The sequence below is a fragment of the Stegastes partitus genome, unplaced genomic scaffold (assembly GCF_000690725.1).
Source record: "Stegastes partitus isolate 25-593 unplaced genomic scaffold, Stegastes_partitus-1.0.2 Scaffold239, whole genome shotgun sequence".
Classification (NCBI taxonomy): Eukaryota; Metazoa; Chordata; class Actinopteri; family Pomacentridae; genus Stegastes; species Stegastes partitus.
The window spans coordinates 393,688-411,797 of record NW_007577970.1 but is presented as its reverse complement, the minus strand read 5'-3'; the positions used below and the strand labels follow the sequence as shown (position 1 = coordinate 411,797).

The 18,110-nt window shown below is 40.6% G+C and overlaps 4 protein-coding genes across 4 annotated transcripts in view; 2 read left to right on the top strand and 2 right to left on the bottom strand.

Moving 5' to 3' along the window:
- The first annotated feature begins 204 nt into the window (after nucleotides 1-204).
- On the top strand, nucleotides 205-3,623 carry LOC103357193 (centromere protein J). The gene is made up of 4 exons (XM_008281630.1): nucleotides 205-297; nucleotides 481-565; nucleotides 2,098-2,218; nucleotides 2,918-3,623. Exons 1-4 carry the CDS (start codon nucleotides 205-207, stop codon nucleotides 3,105-3,107), a joined length of 489 nt encoding a protein of 162 aa, XP_008279852.1. The 3' UTR covers nucleotides 3,108-3,623.
- On the bottom strand, nucleotides 3,576-8,221 carry ttll2 (tubulin tyrosine ligase-like family, member 2). The gene is made up of 3 exons (XM_008281629.1): nucleotides 8,000-8,221; nucleotides 5,710-7,067; nucleotides 3,576-3,923 (listed from the first exon to the last, which is right to left on the bottom strand). The coding sequence occupies exons 1-3, from the start codon at nucleotides 8,219-8,221 to the stop codon at nucleotides 3,578-3,580; spliced, it is 1,926 nt and encodes a 641-aa protein (XP_008279851.1). The 3' UTR covers nucleotides 3,576-3,577.
- Nucleotides 8,222-11,966: 3,745 nt separating this feature from the next.
- LOC103357191 (high choriolytic enzyme 1-like) lies at nucleotides 11,967-15,009 on the bottom strand. Its single transcript, XM_008281628.1, has 8 exons — nucleotides 14,967-15,009; nucleotides 14,835-14,885; nucleotides 14,576-14,622; nucleotides 14,308-14,377; nucleotides 14,107-14,221; nucleotides 12,381-12,553; nucleotides 12,207-12,288; nucleotides 11,967-12,102 (listed from the first exon to the last, which is right to left on the bottom strand). Exons 1-8 carry the CDS (start codon nucleotides 15,007-15,009, stop codon nucleotides 11,967-11,969), a joined length of 717 nt encoding a protein of 238 aa, XP_008279850.1.
- Nucleotides 15,010-17,085: 2,076 nt separating this feature from the next.
- Nucleotides 17,086-18,110, top strand: part of igf2r (insulin-like growth factor 2 receptor) — a 51,617-nt gene continuing 50,592 nt past the window's right edge. The window contains exon 1 of the mRNA XM_008281617.1: nucleotides 17,086-17,315. Within this exon, the coding sequence (XP_008279839.1) occupies nucleotides 17,182-17,315 (134 nt within the window). The 5' untranslated portion in view covers nucleotides 17,086-17,181. The remainder of the gene's footprint in view (nucleotides 17,316-18,110) is intronic.

Genomic DNA, 18,110 nt, shown 5'->3' with positions numbered 1-18,110 from the left:
TGCAATAAACTTAATCAAAAACTCTTCAAATCAAAATGCAGGGTTACCTGCTAATGTTGCTTGTAGAAATTAAGCCATATCTCGATCTAGAAAACTTTGCATCATGCTGTCAATGTAATGTTGTGCCATATGTGTTGTACTGACCATGATTTCTTTTTGCAGTCACTTCCATCTGATAGGTGTCATGTGGGGACGGAGACTAACATGACAAAAAAAGTAATTTCTGCAGACCAGAAGACAAAAACGGTCACGTTCCTCAATGGGGACATCAAACACATTTTGGAAGATGGGAAAGTGGTGAGCGCTGTCTCTGCCGTTGTTGCTTTTTTAACAGAAACCATTGACAGCAGAACTTTAACAATCCTTAAATCCTATTTTGTTTTTGTTGTTGGCATTGACCTGACAAAACTTGTCAAGCTGTGACAATATAATTGTTATTTTTCCTTTCAGTCACTAAGGTCATGTGCATGTATGTTACAGGTTTATCACTATGCTGGCTCAAAGACGACACAAACCACTTACCCAAGTGGTCTGGAGGTGCTTCACTTCGCCAACAAGCAGATTGGTAAGGGACACAAGCATCTGAATGGACAAATGTATTTCTATGAGAGGACTTTCAGCGTTTGAATTTTACATAATATATATTGTCATATGTTTTATAACCTTGGAGGTGCAATATAAAAGCTAAGAAAATAGAAAGTTGCTTACTGGTACCATTTCTCAAGATCCTTCCACAACCAGATGTCCTCCCAGCTTTACAAGCCACTAAGAGTTTCATCCAGTGTTTAAAAACAGGTTATAGTTATTGAGTAAAAATGTGCATAGTCCAGCCCCCTCATCATCAACTGGCAATCATTCAACAATCATTATTGTAGATTTCAACCAATATTTTTTTGTTTATTAAAATTAAATAATTCTTTTCCCAGAATTATTTAGAACATTTGGCACGAATAAGTTCTGAAATTTACACATATCTTAATTCATACCTGAGTTGAATATTCAAACAAACTACAGTCGTGACTCAATAATCTGACCCTTAACAGTCCGAAAACCTTATAAACCTTATAATAACCTTAATAGCCTTAACACACCGACAGCCTTGGATTCTGACTCCGACATGACATTTTATGTCACAAATAAAGATAACAGTGTATTATCTGACTGAACAATCCCACAGATTGGCTCTGTTCAGACTTAATGCTTAATTCAGATTTTTTTTTGTGAAATACGATTTTTTTTGCGAGTTCGTTCACATTTCCAATTAAATACGACTTGTATGTGATCTGCTGTGTGAACTTCATATGATCCAAAAGTGTCCCGCATGTGCAGAAGAGGACACGACGTCACACACAGCGAGCGTGTCCTCAGTCTTTACAGAAGTAAACATGGATGGTAACGGTGGAGCTTATCTGCCACTCCTACGCTGCCGCCACCGATGGTGGAAACAGAACCATGTTAGCTAAACTGGCATCAGCAGCCAAGTACTACCTGTGCGTTCTGGCCGCTTCCACCCCATCAGAGCGCTCCACCGGGGTGGAAGTGGTCCCTCTGACCGAATATTCGGATATTCATCATTTATTGGATCTCTGTTGTTCAGACTGTCATTAAAAGACCAGATACAGGTCGCATAGGAGAAAAAATAATCCGATTTGGGGCACTTCAGCCTGCTGTCTGTCTGAACGGACTTACCTTTGATGTCAACTGAGGGGCCCGTACACCAGCACACCGGTCAGTTAGGTGTGAAATCCAGCGATGCGTCGTGCTCTAACAATACACTAGTTATTATAACATATAAACAATAAATATTAACAACAAATGACCCTTCCAGCATCAAGCCCTCCTTGTATCTCGACCTCCGTCTTGACAATCCGACAGCCTTGCTATCCGACATAAAAGAAGGTTTTACATTTAGTGTCGGATTATCGAGTCACGACTGTCGATCCAGTCATCTGGTGACATACTAACAAAGGAACCTATACATTTACACCTAATTTGTTGCTGTTGGATGTTGGTAATCTGTAACAGAAAATGGAAAATTTGTACATACTTGAAGGACGACAGCTCACAGTGTAGTGTTTCTTTCATAATATGTAACAGAGAAGCGACACCCTGGGGGGAAGAGAGAGATCTTATTTCCAGACCAGACCATCAAGTATTTGGAGCCTGACGGCAGCGAGGAGACAATCTTCCCTGATGGCACCGTCGTTTACCTTTCGCCGTAAGACTGAAGTCATTACAGTATTTCAGGCTGTACAGTCAGAATGCCAGTGGAATCCAGGAAGACAAGCAGTCATTAGGGTGGCTGCTAACAGGTATCCTTATGAATAAATAAACATTGTCAGTGCAGCATGTGGTCACCAATAGGAGAACAGACTGACGTAATTTAATTTTAATATTAAAACCTCAGCATACGGGTGAAAGTTGATATTCTATATTGACTCAAGTAGCTTTAATTTGTATACATTGTATGACAGTTTATTAAATGTACATTTTTAGTGCTTAGTTAAAGGCTAATATGCCTGGATGATCTTGTGTTAACACCACTGGACCTAATTAAAGAAAGACCAGCCAATACTGTCCCTAAAGCCAGTCGCATTTTTGTGAAATTGCTTTTCTATTAATTCATTTAACATTTTGGCAAACTGGTACCATTAAGGGATGCTGAAGTTTGTAATATTTTATGGTTATTTTGATACTATGGAGTTTTTAAAGATATTTTTGAGCAGATTTATGAGGACAACCATTTTTAAAATAATGGAAAGTATGTGGTCAGTTCATAGTCTCACAGTTAATGAGCCACTGGAGGGGACAACTCAGCAAAAGGAACATTACCATTATTCTTTATCCACATTTTAATCTAGTATTGACAACTGCATGGTAATAAGTGATTTATTTCTACATATGTTGTGTCCTCCAGGTCAGGTGAGAAGATGGTTGATTTCCCCAATGGCCAGAGAGAAGTCCACACCTCCCAGTCTAAGAGGAGAGAGTATCCTGACGGGACAGTTAAGACCATCTACCCCAGCGGGCAACAGGAAACCAAGTATGCATCGGGCCGAGTGCACGTCAGAAAAATGAAAGGAGTCACTGTCTCACAACCTGAATGAATGTGCGTGTTCACACGTAGTATGAGTGGGACAGAAAGCGCTGTGTGTTCGACTGGATGTAGGCATGTAGCATGTAAATCAGCAAGCCTGCAAACGTAATCGTGGATGATCAGATCAGACAGGCGTCACTTTGACAGTAAACGCTTATCCTCCTCACTCCTCCCAGGAAAATGGTTGTCTTCAATTACGGGAATTTACTTGGTTTTTTGGAAGTAGCGCTCACCTTATCTATACAAAAACAACTTATGATTAATAGTGCAGAACAGTGATTCAGTATGACTGCTTTACTGTGGAAAAATCCTCCAAGTATGAAAATGATGTGTTACCTTAGAAAGACAAACATGTCAGAGCTCAACACCTAATCTCCAAGATAAAGAAGTTTCGCTTGACTAAAACACCTCAAGTCTACACATATATTTGCTTTAACAATCAAACTGTGAACATTTAATTTGTTTTTTCTCAAATTTTGTCTATTCCTTGATTTTTTGTCTATTTTCTATGAGTTCTATGAGCAGTGGAGGATCTTTTGGCCCCCACAACAGTGAATCAAAGTCATCTTCACCCTCCGTGTTCTTCTTCACCTCTTCCTCTCTCCTCCTCTTTGTCTTGTCCAAACGGCCTAAAGCCAGCTGTCCAGTCAGTTTGTGAAGCTCCTGTATGATTGCTGTGACGTCTAGTTTATGTTGTGAGGCTTTCAGAGTGGCTCTGTTGAATGGGAATGTCCGTATGAAGTCACCGACCCTGAGCGGAGGAATGTGTTGTCCATTCAGCGCTGTGTTTTCTTCCACAGGGATCCTTACTGGCCTTTGACTCCCACTGTGAACCAATCACAGTCAATCAGTTTGATGAATTTCAAGCCATAAAATGTAGTTTTAAAAATGCAGAAAAGCTTCGTTATCAACATGCACATCACAAGAAACTAAAGGTTTTATATTATAATGACATTATGCACCTGCACTGTACAAAAGAATTGATGATAATACTTTTTTTTTCTTTTTTTTTAACTAAATACAATAAAACAATAACAGACCACAGCCTCCTGGTCTGAAAAGTGAAGACAACACAGAAGTGCCATAAAACTGCATTGTTTCTGACACCCAACAGGAGGCGAGTCTTCTGGTTGTGTGTGATTGTATAGAACTTCTCATGTGACTAGTTACCTCCGTCACCACTTGTCTAATAGGTTTATGGTCACAATCATTAGTTTCAAACCTCTTTAAATACAGCATGATGTTCATGTTTGTTTCAGAAGAGCTCGATGGCGATGACTAAACTTGAGGCTTCAGAACGATAGTCCACAAACCAATAGTTGAGGTCATAGTCACTCTGTCCATCTTTTGTTTGTGTGCATATATGTAACTCATAACAGTCTCATCATTTCTGTGTTATATTTGATGCGTCTTTTGACTGATGTAACAATTTATGAACTAAGCACAGTCATTGAAGTGGGAAAAGAACTGTGGGAAAAGCTTGATTCAATACACTGAGGTGTTTTAGCACTACAAAATAACTTGGTCGAGTATGACCAGTAGCATATGTTGACTAATATGAGCAAAGTTGATGTTTGTATTTCTGTGTTGCTCTTTTCTAGTTTTTTCAAGTCACGTACATTTTGTTTCCCGTTGTTATTTATGGCCGTAGTAAACTCAGTTAAAGAGCCTTTGCATTTATCTTGAATCACAAAACCAGATCCTGTTGATCTGGAAGGAGATTCAATGCATAATTGCAGCCAGCTAATGCAATCTGTAACGTGTTTTGTTACTAGTCTCCACTGTGAAATACTGGACTTTATCTCATACTATCTCAGACTGCTGCTGATCAGCTGAGTTGTGCTGGAGAACTAACGCAGTTAGATCCGCTATGCCCTACATCGGATTATAATGTAACTGTTCAGGTATTTGTTAAAATGTCTAGCAAAGACAAATTAATCAGTTTGACTACTTTGTTATACACTGTATAAAGAAAATGTTTAGAAAAGTCTTAATCTATATTTGTGTGTTTTTTAAAAACTTGTGTTGACTATAAAACAAAACAGCTAGAACTGTGCATAATGTCCACATCTAATTATTACACACAGCATTGCCTTCTCTTACTGTGTGATTGTGAAATTACAATATTTTACTGTAATTAAATCAGCTAAAAATATTATTTTACAGACACTTGCAGTTACTTTCACAGTTTTTCTGTCTTTCTTTCTGTCTTTCTTTCTTTCAACATATTTTTTGCAGAATTTTGCCAAATTTTCACTTCTGGTTGTTGTTTTTGTTTTGTTTTGTTGTTTTTACAGTGTGGCTAAAGTGAGTGAAGTCAGTAATTTACTTCACTAAATCAGCTCAAAACCTTCTTCGGCTTGTGTTACTGTCCCACTCCATTTTAGCAATTACAATTATCCCGTAATTACTTGGACACATCAGGTTGCTGTTCAGCTTAAGTTGCAGAGGCTCGCTTTAAGAATGCGCTCAGTGAATATTTCAGTCCACTGATAATCACAGACATGATGATCAATTCAAGCCTGTCTGTAAATATAGGTCTGTAAATTTTGTGCAAATATTATCCTTTTTTTTTTGTGTGTGTGACTTGCTGAAGCCCGTTGTGTAAGTACCTGTAAATGTTTGGGAGCTTCCAGGCCACAGCAGAGCGTCTGAGTCCCAGCCTCCTCTGCTGGGTGTCAGGTATCGAAGAGGAAGCGTCTGCTTCTCCTGAGATCTCAGCTTCTGTTTCAGTGTTGTCATGGTTTGTAACCTCAGACACGTGAAGACTCCTGTTGTGTGTCAGGTTCGATGCAAGAGCTGGACGCGTCTGCCTGTTTACCGCTGACACGTTTGTCCTTGAATGTGGGCCGAGTATCAGGTTCAGGGTCTGGTCGGTGTGGGTCTTTGGAGTGTTAATCACTCTACCCCGGACTGCGTATATGTTGTCCAACTCAACAGGGGGAAGGTGCCTTTGGTAGTCGGCATGTCGTCTAGACTGTCTTTTGTTCGTCTTTTCCGACTGGCGAAGAGGTTTTAGCAGAGGAAGTGTCTGAGTTTGTTGGGCTTTGCTACCTCTCCTCTTCCTCTGAAGTTTGGGCTCTTTTAACTGGGAAATCACAGGTATAGAAATATGTGAGGCGTGGTTAGTGTTGAAACAAGGTTGCTTGTACCGATGTTTCTGATAAGCTCTCTCTCTTAAGCCGTCAATTGCCGTGTAGTTCATCAAATCGATCAGATCACCGATTAGCCCTTTCTTCACTGTAATGTCCGCTTGGCAGTCCAGAGTCAGCGCAGGGCTGTAGTTGACTTCTAGCAGCCAGGGTTTAAACTTGGCATCAATGAGGATATCAAATCCAAACAGCTCCACACAGTTCGGACACGAGGGGACGGACGGAGCGATGGTGAGGAGGGTCAGAGTGACGATGTTGCTGATCCTCTGCCACAAAAGAAGCTCGTTGATGTCTAGGCTGTGGAGAAAGTGTCTGAACTTGCTCATGGTCCACTTGCATCCCTGCCCCACCTTCCCCTTGTCGGTTCTGTAGAACGGCCCAAACTTATTGATGCTGGTGTTGGTGAGGTGAGCGTACAAGTTGTGCAGAGACGACAGGTTGTATTTCTCAGTGGAGAAACGCACCAGGCCTTCTTGGTGAATGTAAACAGTCAGTGGATGAAAGCTCTTGACGCACACGTAGATCCTCAGATCAAACTTGTAACCCGAGATCAGCAAAGGGTTGCTAATGTACCTCTGCACGATGACAGAGCAGTCGTAGGCCAAGTCCCTAATGTCCTCGAAGATGAAGATCCCTCTGCCTCTGGAGAGATCCACGGGTTTACATATCCAGTACGGTCCTCTCACCAGACGCAGTTTGTTGTACTCGGCCAGGAAGCGGGTGTAGTCGTTGGGGAGGATGAAGACGGTGGGACTGAAGTCATAGAGAGATGAACCCAATGCTGCTTTCATTCTCCTCAGGTTGCGTGCCAGGCAGTCCTTCCAGAGAATAACATAATCTTTTAGTGTCTGAGTTCTTTAACTGAACTCTCTTTCTAGTCATTTTGAGCAATATATTTGGTGACCTGCTAGTAGCCTGTGATCTGCATGCTCTTTATCTTGTCACACTGTGATCAGATCTCAATACGTAAATCTGGCGAGGCTGGAATAGGTGGAAATGCGTGGTGGCTTAACGGGACGGGTAGGTTTTGTTGTGCTGTGAGGATTGCATTTACACCTCGCTGAGATCTGATCACAAGGTGAGCCAGAAAACTTCCAGTACACTCTCAGAGCATTTACACCTGCCAGACAATTACCCAATTACAGACTGCTTCCTAGCCCTCTGAACCCCAAAACCCACCAGCAGGTTTCAGCTTTCCAAAAAATCACCAAAATGAAACCGTTTATCAAAGCAAACAGGAAAGATTGTTCGACTTTAAATGATGATAAATCATCAAAGCTACTGGCAGCTTCCACCAGATTCTGCAATGTTGAATACCATGTTGCTGCAGATTATTCACAGCATTTCTTTCTCCAGTCTAATGTGGTTTTAATGTCGCTTTTTTCCCTATTGCTGACATTGTTGTCAAGGCAACGTTATTAACACCTGGGGAGGGTGTCGTGTGGTTTTGCTGCCGAGTTCACACGTTCTTGTTACACCAGAGAATTTGCTGTCAGCTCCTATATCACAGACAAGGAGTGTTGCTGCAGGTGTTTTCCTTGGTACACAGTTGCTAGAGCAAATGTAAAAAAACATCTGATTCAGAAATAAATGTGGACGAACTGAGCTTTGTGGTGAGATCGTGTTTCAGAGGTCAGGGGTCAAACTGATGCACTTGATTGCAGGCGAATTGTCGTCGAAAGTACAGACATATGGATGATTCTAGTGCAAAAACTCTGTATTACTTGAAGGCAACATGCCAGACCATCACCTTCCGTGTGATGCCAATAGTTTTGGGGTGGTGGTTTAGGCGTTGCCATGGCAGTAGGTTGTGATATTCTGAGGTGCGAAATGCAGAGCCCCGCCAGTAGAGGTTCCAATCTTCCTCCTCGCGCTCTCCTTCATCGTATTCCTCCCATCCTCGCTCCAGAAGCACCTCCCTCACCAGCTCTGGGCCTCTGTCATGCAGTCTGAACACCAGGGATGCAGCCATGCAGCATCATAAACTACAGACACAGAAGATACAGAGATGAGAAATGTGGATTAATGATACCAGAGCATGCTGCTTTTAATTATGTGTTTATTTATGTAGGGGCCAGGCCGCCTCTGTCGTTAAAACACACCTTGCCGCCATTTTAAGAGGATTATCGAACACGACGCTTTCGCTGAAGGGGCCACTTTGTCGTGCCGGAACTACAATAAGTGCAGCATTGTTCTGCTTCATGTTTGTAGAGCTGCAGTTAAGAATATCGAGAACAGGTTCAGTAACATCAGTGATAGTGACTCATTGTTATAAGAATGCTGAAGCGTGGAGTTTTTCAGATCTCATACTGGCCTGGTGATGGGGACAGAGAGTCAGTTGTCCCAAGTGTCCATAAACATGTTTTATGTTAGCCTTGTAGTTGTGTAGCTTAGTCTGAGGATGTTTCCAAAACTAGCCCAGGACTTAAGGGGTTAATAGTGACACACTGGTTATATTAATTCCTAAATACTTTAGATTTATATTGTGATGTTAACAAGTGTCAAACTATCAGATTTATGGCTAACAAATTTCACGTAGAATTGGAAAAAAAAGAAAATAAAACACAAGAACGTTGATCATTGAGGCTGTAAGTATTAAACATGTTAACATACGAGCATTCTCTGGGTCAGGTAGAGTTAAATCCATCCACCTCCTCTCAAGATATCCACTTCACTCCGGATGGTTCCACAAGCAGTAGTGTTGAGCTGCATTCTGCTTTTATATGTACACACTTTACCAGTTTATCCCCTGGCTCGTCTCACCTTGTTTGTGTGTCAGCCGAAGCATTTACACGGTAAATCTTAGAAGCCCTAACAAACCTGACACTTTGTCTAGAAAGAAGGATCAGACTCAAGCCTCAGCTTCGTTAATGGATACCTAATCACATTTAAAGCATTCACAGCTGAAAGAAGTGTTACGTGTCAGACTAACAAAGATTAATAAATGCACACAAACTTTAGTAGTAGTCACAAATGCAGGTATTTCCTCACGAAAGTTTGCACTAAAATAAAGAAATGCAAGAAATAATGTACTAAAATGAATGATAAGATGCTTAAAATGTAATATTAGAGTTGTATTCACACTGAAAAGGAGGAATATGTGAGCCTGAAACTCCCAAATTCTTAATTAAATGTTAATATACAAACAATGCTCTTACCTTTGAGTTGAATGCACTCTAACCTCAAGTCTTCTCAGTGTGAGGTGAGTGAAGGGCAAATGGTGATGAGAGTCTTTCCTGCTGCATCAGTGTTTAGAGGCCGTCTGTTGTATCAGCTCCTCCTACTGACCGAAGTCGACACTAACAGGAAAATACTGTCAGACAGGTTTGTGCACAGGAGCCATCTATTGTATATTGTTAGCTCTGCATTATTGTTGTAGCCTGCTGTTGTCATAGGGGTTAATGCACTGACAAGAGATGCACAGCAGTAAATGTGTGGTGGAATATGCCCAAGGTTCAAAAATGTCTGTATATTTTAGTGTTGAATATTACACTAGGTGAAGCAGTTGGTTAGCATCATTGCCTCGCAGCTAGAAGGTCGCTGGTTCACGTCCCAGTGAGGACACCAGGATCTTTCTGCGAGGAGTTTGCATGTTCTCCCCGTGTAGCGTGGCTTCTCTCCGGGTTCTCCAGCTTCCTCCCACACAGTCCAAAAACAAGTTGAGGTTAATTGGTGATTCTAAATTATCTGTAGGTGTGAATGTGAGTGTGCTTGGTTGTCTGTCTCTAAGTGTAGCCCTGTGATAGACTGGTGACCTGTCCAGGGTGTCCCCTGCCTTCATCCTAAGTCAGCTGAGATAGACTCCAGCCCCCCATGACCCTAGTGAGGATTAAGCGGTGTATAGATAATGGATGGATGGATGGATATTACCTACTAAGCTTAACATACACTCAGTGGCCACTTTCTTAGTTATGTCCGCGCTGACTATTGCAACCTAACAGCCCTGCCATGACCTTTATGAAGTTTAAAATGTTGCTAACTTTGTCTGAAATTTCGAAAATTGGATCATATGTTTATCTTTGAATGACTACTTTATGTTGAGAGGTGTTTCCAGGAATTAACACCAGAAAACTGAACATTCTAGGCGTCATGAAAGTACAACAGTTTTGTATCTGACTGTGTAGGGGTAAAAGTGACTGCTGAGTTCTTGGGGGTTTAATCAACAACCAGAGAGGGACTTTAATATGCAAATATACCAGTTTATCATGTACTCCATATGGATACCTGTAGGGTAAGTACTTCTGCTACGTATTTCTCTTCACAAGAAAAAGTAGTTCTCTCTAGCTGAGCATTAATCAAAGTTGTCATTTTTCTCATATCAAGTATTTGTTATCAGTTTGCTAAAGCTAAACCACCACATCCCACTTCCACCTTGGACTTGTCCCTGATACTAGACTAATTCAAGATGGGCTAGACCTGCACATATTCCGACACTGGCATCCACTGCACATTGCATGCTCGTTAGATTTCTGTCCAACTTGTTCCTGATGTGAAGTCGTGAAGATCTGAAACGTGAGATCTGGTTTTTGGAGCCTGATGCCACAGTTGCTTTCCAGCGACTGCATGACCTCAAAGGATGATGGGAAATGTCTGGCTCTCACCTGATCTGACAGCTGATCCGTTTCGATACGAACCCAACAATATGTACGTTTTATAGAAATTTATCCGTTTAGCTGATTTATGGGGATGTGAATTGTATTGGTCTGATTTTAAAGTAAAGTTAAAGTAATTCCACTGATGGATCAATAATAAAGGGGCTGTCCTGCATTCATTCATTCTATTGTTTTTGACTATCAGTGTTTTCAAATTGACATGTTTGGTCACCTGATTTATGTGCAGCAGCAAAATGATCTGATGTCAATTTACATGTGAATTCATGTAAAATGAAAAGTAAACCATAAACAGAGATGACAGAAAGGGGCGGCGGCGGCATAATAAAAATTTTTGGAGACTGAAGACAAGCTCATATATTCATCTGTGTATATTTTTTATGAAGTGGTGTGTTTGTGTAAGTTCCTGTACAGACCAAAAGCTGCTGAAACTCTCCATCTTGACCATAGACTGTATGTTTGTCGTATATCCTTCCAGCTTTTAACTCCGTCCCCTCCTGCTGCCCCCTGCTCGAGGTGAAGTTCATCTCGAACAACCTGCTCTGGGTGACGAAGATATTAAATTCACCAAGATCTCCTGCCTCACGTTAGATTTTCTAAAGGCTGAAAATGGAAAGAGGAGGTGTCGCATATGCTGAAAGCAGTGATGCCAAAAAATACAGCCTACCTCAGTTTTAAGGTGTGAAGGAGTTTGATGTGTTTCTGGAGGATTGTGTTCATGTGAATTTATGCAGCAAGATGCTCCAAAATCCAATCTGCTTTATCCAATACCTGAGATCCAAGTAAGCTTCCAACCAGAATGTCCCACACATCATGTCCTGTCTCAGTGGGAAAAGAAAGACAGAACAAACTCAAAGATTTTTTTGTCTTTTTATTAAATCTCACTAACAAATGCCAGCTAACCGATCGTGTTTTTCCATTTCGTCCGCTCATCTGAAAGAAGAAATGTTCCGTTAGTGTTGCTGGAAAGCTTTGGGACTGCTAGAGCTCACACCACGCTGCCTGTTGGTGCATATTTATGGGGTTTTGAATGTTTCTATTTTATTATTTGACTGCTACGAATATCAAAACAGAGTCAAGTGATGGATGCAGGTGACAAGCAGTAGTTCAGAGGTTTTTACCACAGTGGTAGAGTTTGTTCAGTCTCTGTACGTCCAGCTGGCTGAGGTGGCTTCTCTGACCCATCTTCACTCCGCTCTGTTTGGACAACACAGTCGGACGTCCATCTTTGCTGAAAAAATACCTGCAACAGCAACGAAGGAAATCAAGCTGATCACTGGCTCAGTGTTGCGTATTATTCCCTAAAGTATAAAGCTATAATCTAATCTGAATAAATGTGGAACTTACTGCCCATAGTGCATTATGGAGCCGAGATCATACGGCAGGTTTAGAGTGTCTCCGTGTTTCACCTTGAAGTTCTTCTTTCTCTCTTTGAATTAGAAAGCATACCAAATGAATAATGTGTCTTGTGCGAGCACTTTGGACACAGTCATAGTTCATTTTGATCAAAATCTCGTTTACTTGGCTGGATGCTCTCCCAGTTCACGGTGACATATCGATCGCGGTCTGTACGGGTGTGTTCATGATGCAGTCCCAGAGCGTGGATGATCTCATGACAAAGGTTCCCCACCCTGCATTTCGAGCCGTAAAACACCGACTGGGCTCCTCCTTGGCAGCCGACGTACGATGCACAGCTAGACAGCAAAGACAGTGAGGCGAACATTCAGTCATATCAAGGATTTAATAATATAAAGTATCAGACAGAAGACTTATAACAACAGCCAAAACAATGTACTACACCTGTTTCTTATTGAGGTGCTTTTTCAAAATTGATTTTATTCTTTGACTACATGTAAGGCTCTTTTCATAAACTCCTGAATATACTTCCAACGTCATCAGATCTTTAATCCTCCGTGTTTGCATATATTACCATGGGTATGGATGGACCATGAGACAGTGGAGCCCTGGGCACAGATATGTGATGCCACATAGGAGCTAGACACCCAGTCTGAAAGCCACACATGTGACTTGTTGTGGTACCTCCATCTTTTGTGTATGTTGTGTGTCCCCCCATCACTTTGGTCACTGTTGTCATTCTGTCTCATTAATTCCATCTTTCTTTGTGGTAATTTTCGTCTTTTTGTGGTTACTTCTAATCCCCGTTTTGTTAATTTCCTTTCATATTTTACGTCTCTTGGTGATTGTTTGCATTTAGTCTTGGTCATTTAGTTTCCCATTTCGGTCTTGTATCCCTTTGTGTCTTGTATTATTAACTTGTCTTTGTTTGTGGTAAATTTTACATCACTTTATGTATCTGGGGATTGGTTGATTGATTGATTGATTGATTTGGTAATTTAGTGTTTGGTTTTTGTTTGCTTTTTTGGAGGACTGCAACAAAAAAAAAAAAAAAGCATTTCTTTTGAGCAGTGGTTCTCAAACTTTCTGAGCCATGACCCCCAAGATAAAATAAATTTGTGTTCGTGACCCCCCCCAATTTGAATTTTTAATTTGGCATGAGTAATAACTTTATTGTTCATGCCAAATTAAAATGTGTTAAAAATTAATGTGTTAATTCCACAGATGAATCTCTTTACATTCACATGTTAATTTTCAAATGAAAGGGAAAAAAATATAAAAGCAAAAGAAAATAATTTGAAAAAGAGCAAAAAAGAATAATAATATTCCATCATCAAATCAGAATATTAACAAGTCCAAAAAAAGGAGTGGGACAAACTATACACCCTGAATTTTGACAGCCTTAATACAAATTTATTTGAGAAATGTAGGCTTTAATTATTTTTACAATGATCTGGTGACCCCCTGAAATTATCTTGGGACCCCCACAGGGGTCCTGAACCCCAGTTTGGGAACCACTGCTTTAGAGGATTCTATTTCTTGTTGAGATCATTTTCCATTTCATTTTGGTTGATTTTATGCCTCTGTCTATAATTCTGGGCTACGTCCCCTGTGTCAGTAGGCCTGCTAAGTAATGTATCTATCAGACTGCAGCAGTGGAGCATCAAACCCAGGGACGCTCATCTCTTTCTAAACTTTCTAATTTTATTTGAATTGTCTTTGTCAGATTATTTTATCTCACATTACTGAAGTTAGTTTTAGTAGAAAATCTAATCATTTGCTGCTGCTTGTGGATTTAAACTACATTTTGAAAACTACTTGATTATTTTGCAAATAAAACCCAAAACATTCTTCGTGGACAGATGCCACAGAGATAAGGGACATCTCTCACCCGTTGCCATCCCGTATTATCAGGTAGTTCAGCTGGTTGGTGTGTTTCTGGAAGCGGATACACGTGGCATCTGTTATCATCTTGAAAGCGGCGTAGATGTCTGACTCTCGATGAGCTGTTCAAGTGCAAACAGAGACGTTGTTTTGTCGTCTACACTGTAGTGGTCAGACTTGCAGCCTGGTTTGAGTCACAGCAACCCACCCAGTTCATTACTGATGACGTAATGGACGGTGGCGTCCGACCACAGGGTCTTCACAGCGTTCCTGTCCTCCTGTAGGTTTCACAGAACATTTAGGATTAATACACCTGTTTGACATACAACAACTCTGTAGGTGTTTCAACATTCATGACATTTCTCGGTCACAAATCACTTTAATTATAAACTATGTATTATGTTGAAGATATTTATGTTTTCCTGAAACTGCATCTTTCTTCCAGAGGAGCAGAGAAATAAAGTTCTGTATCGTACTGGAAGCAAAATGTCTCCCTCTTGGATCGTCAGATCTCCTTGAAGCTCTATGACAAAGAATTAAAAGCAGTCACTTCACCTTGTATTTATGAAAAGAATTATTTTCTTGAATTAATAAAATTCTTTAATTTTACCTTCTAAGGTTTCTGCACTGTCTGTCTCAGGTGGATCAAGCACTGAAGCTGGTGTACCTGTGAAAGTCTACGTGTTTAATCAAACAAAAAACCTCAGAAAGTCTTAAAAACCAGTAAACACTGACCTGGAGCAGGGCTGGTTGCATTCTGGGTGTCATTTAAAGAAGTGGCACCAGCTGGTAGAGAGAAACAAATCTAATAACCATGTCATTTCATGTATGGGAGATTTTATTTTAGGAAACCCAAAGCAGTTTTACCTTTCAAAGCCTCTGTAGAGACTGGCTGCAGCACATCAGCCATAGAAGGAACAGTAACGTTGCCTACGCAAATTAAAGGAAGTCCTCAAAAAAATGTTCATTATGTTGCAGCAGATATAAAAAACGTAAATGAGCACTAACCTGTGACAAGAGTCGCAGCAAGCTGGGTTGGACTGAGAGGGGCACCACCCACTGCATGAAAGGAAAGAGTGAACAATCGTCATTATTTAGCAGACTGTCTGTAGCTTGAATGCTTTGTTCTGTACCTGTTGACGTGCAGATGAAGACCAGAAGCCACATAATGCAGGGTGGCATCGTTTTAATAAAAGAGAGACGCTGTAAAGCCTCTGATGGATGTGACAGGAGTCTGAGAGCCCAGTTTCCTATCAGGCTTCTGAACAGGTGTGATCACTTCCAGTGATGATGACCGTCCAGCTCAGCGTGAACATTAGAGGGCAGAGAGGAGCTGTGCTGTGGATGCTGAGGTCTTGTATGGGATGTTATCCATTCATCGGAATTGCCAAACATGTTTTCCTCCATGATTCCACATGTTGATGAATTTATATGTTGGGTGCAGGTTTATTACATTTTTAGGAAGCATCAGTTTGTAGCCCAAATTTGACTGTTTTACTCTTGAAAAAAAGTTTAAATAAATAAATAAATGAATAAATAAAGCCTTGGTACCCTTGCTGCCAGAAAAATACTTAAAAAACAGAACAACAACAACAACAAAAAAGTGGAATACTGTAAGATTCAGATACTGCTGAAACTGTTCAAATGAAAGCAAATAGTTGTGATTTTATGGTCACACATTAATAAAGAACAAATGACTACATTTAAAAAATATATATTATATATGCTTCTTCTTTAAAATAATAACAAATATCTATAAAGTGGTGATTGTTTTGCTGATTGTATTTGCTGATGTAGTTATAATCTAATCTAATATTACAGTTAAACATTGTAAAACAAGGAATTCATTTGTAAAAATACAGATTTTGGACGTGGGTGTTATTTACAGTTTTGGCCTGTTTTTTAGGGATACCGTGTAAATGGAATATTTGTTCTGTGATTTACTGGTTAGTATCTGTAATTTAGCAAAATAGACAAATACCAGTAAATTGCTGGAGGGGAATTACAGTTTAGAAACGTGAAAAAATAAAAATAATAACTTGGTGATCAAGTGTAAAACGTTGACTATTGCAAAATTCCTGAATTCCCATTGGATCATTTGATGCATGTCACCCCACTGTTTTCTGTCCTGATCAACTGTCACCACCAATCAAAGGCCCAAGAAATATTTTTTCAACAACCCTCAGCACTCTTTAGGAGATTTTCAGGATAAATTCTGTAAATTATTGCATGTAAAGACAAGTGTTTGGTGAGACATTAAGTTCAAATTTCTTCATAAATGTACATCAGTTGTGAATATAACCTAAAATTTCTACACTGATTAGACAGCTGCCAGTAATGAAGAGCACCTTGTGTTTTCTCTCAGTGAAATGCAAATGAGAGTCTTTGTAATGCTCCAGCTTGACCACTAGGTGTCACACCATGACACCTGAGCAATTAAAGAACCCCAATTTAATTCAGAATGTTAATTTTTTTTCCCTGAGCTGTAACTTTCAGGCCCTGCTACGGCATTCCCCCCTGATGATGCCTGCCTTTAACTAGTCTCTGCTAATAAATGTATGTATAATGCTGTGGATGGTAAAGGTTACCAAAGGTCAGCAGTGCAGGTGGCAGGATTAGAGGAGGGTTGCTCTGTCAGGTTTATTTCAGGGCTAAGTTTTCTTCAGTTCAAAGAGCCTGGCTATGTGACATGAGAAATGCTGCATTCATGTACCATGGAATATACAGCACTAATTAATGTTTCAGTTATTTTAGTCACTTTGCCTTTTGATATTTTTATCGTTTTCACCCATGTTACGTATTTGAGTGCCGACATCTGTTATTTCCTCATTCCCTCCCTGACACTGCCTCCATACCTCAGTGTACTCTCTGTTTACATAAAGGTTGAAAAAATAAAAAAAATAAAAAACTGTCCGGGTTTTCCCACAGCCCTTGAACGCCTCCTCAGTCCCTATAATGGGAGTCATGTGATGTCCTGTCATGTGGTGCAGTCACTTCCTACTGATTTGGTCCGGAGCAGAGCCACTCTGCTGTATCATGTCGTCTCAGTGAGGCTCCACAGACGTTATTCAACACAGTAAACATGTTCTTTCGGGATAAATCTACAGGCTCGGCGCCTCTGAAGCTGGCGTTTTGGTTCGTGGCGTGTCTGGCATGTTTGCTGGTCCAGTCCGAAGCGGAGGGGGACAGCAGCCTGCGGTACCAGGACCTCTGCAGGTAACTAACACACCTCCGGCACCGACACTGCAGCTACGAACACATCAGAAAACCGTTAAAGGCCACAACGTTTCATCCTCTCGTATAAAGAAATTGTCAAACTAACTCTAACTCGATTCAGAAATATGTCAATGGATGTTGTTTTTCCAGTCATGCTCTCCTGCTATCTCACGACCTTTGGCTTTCAGCTCCTGCTAAAATCAGCTCCCAGACAATCAGCCAGCTCTTTGTTTTAGTCACAATATCAACTTTTAGATTCTCGCTGCTGTCCAATTCTATCGCTCTCAAAGGTGTAAGCTAGCCGAGTTGTTGTTTAGCTAACATATGCATAAAAAGTAGTTGTCTGGTTTGAAAAATGTGCTTCTTGGTAAGTTTCAACTAGCTAGCGGATGAATGAATTGTTTGAACCCTGAAGCTCCTTATTATGTCTCGCCAAAGGAGTTGACGGTTTGTTTTTATCAGGCTAAAAGTGTAGCCGAGCTAACTGCTAACGGTGCCAGAACTGTCATGTACGTTAACGGCTAACGCTAAATGTTAGCAACGTCAAATGACGAGCTTCTGAAAAGGTCGGCGGTATGGCAGTGTGTACCTGTATCAGCCTTTCGAGACTCAATAACAATACGAATTTTTGAGGTTAAGTTCACTTAGTATTGTCTAAATACAGCGTTGTCGTCCTTTACTGGAGCTCTGGCACTGCTGTTCAAATATTGACTCAGCAATCAGGCAGCGATGATAACCAAGAAGCTCAACCTGTAAGTTCAGACTGGCTACATGTTATTTCCTTGTTGTGGCCAT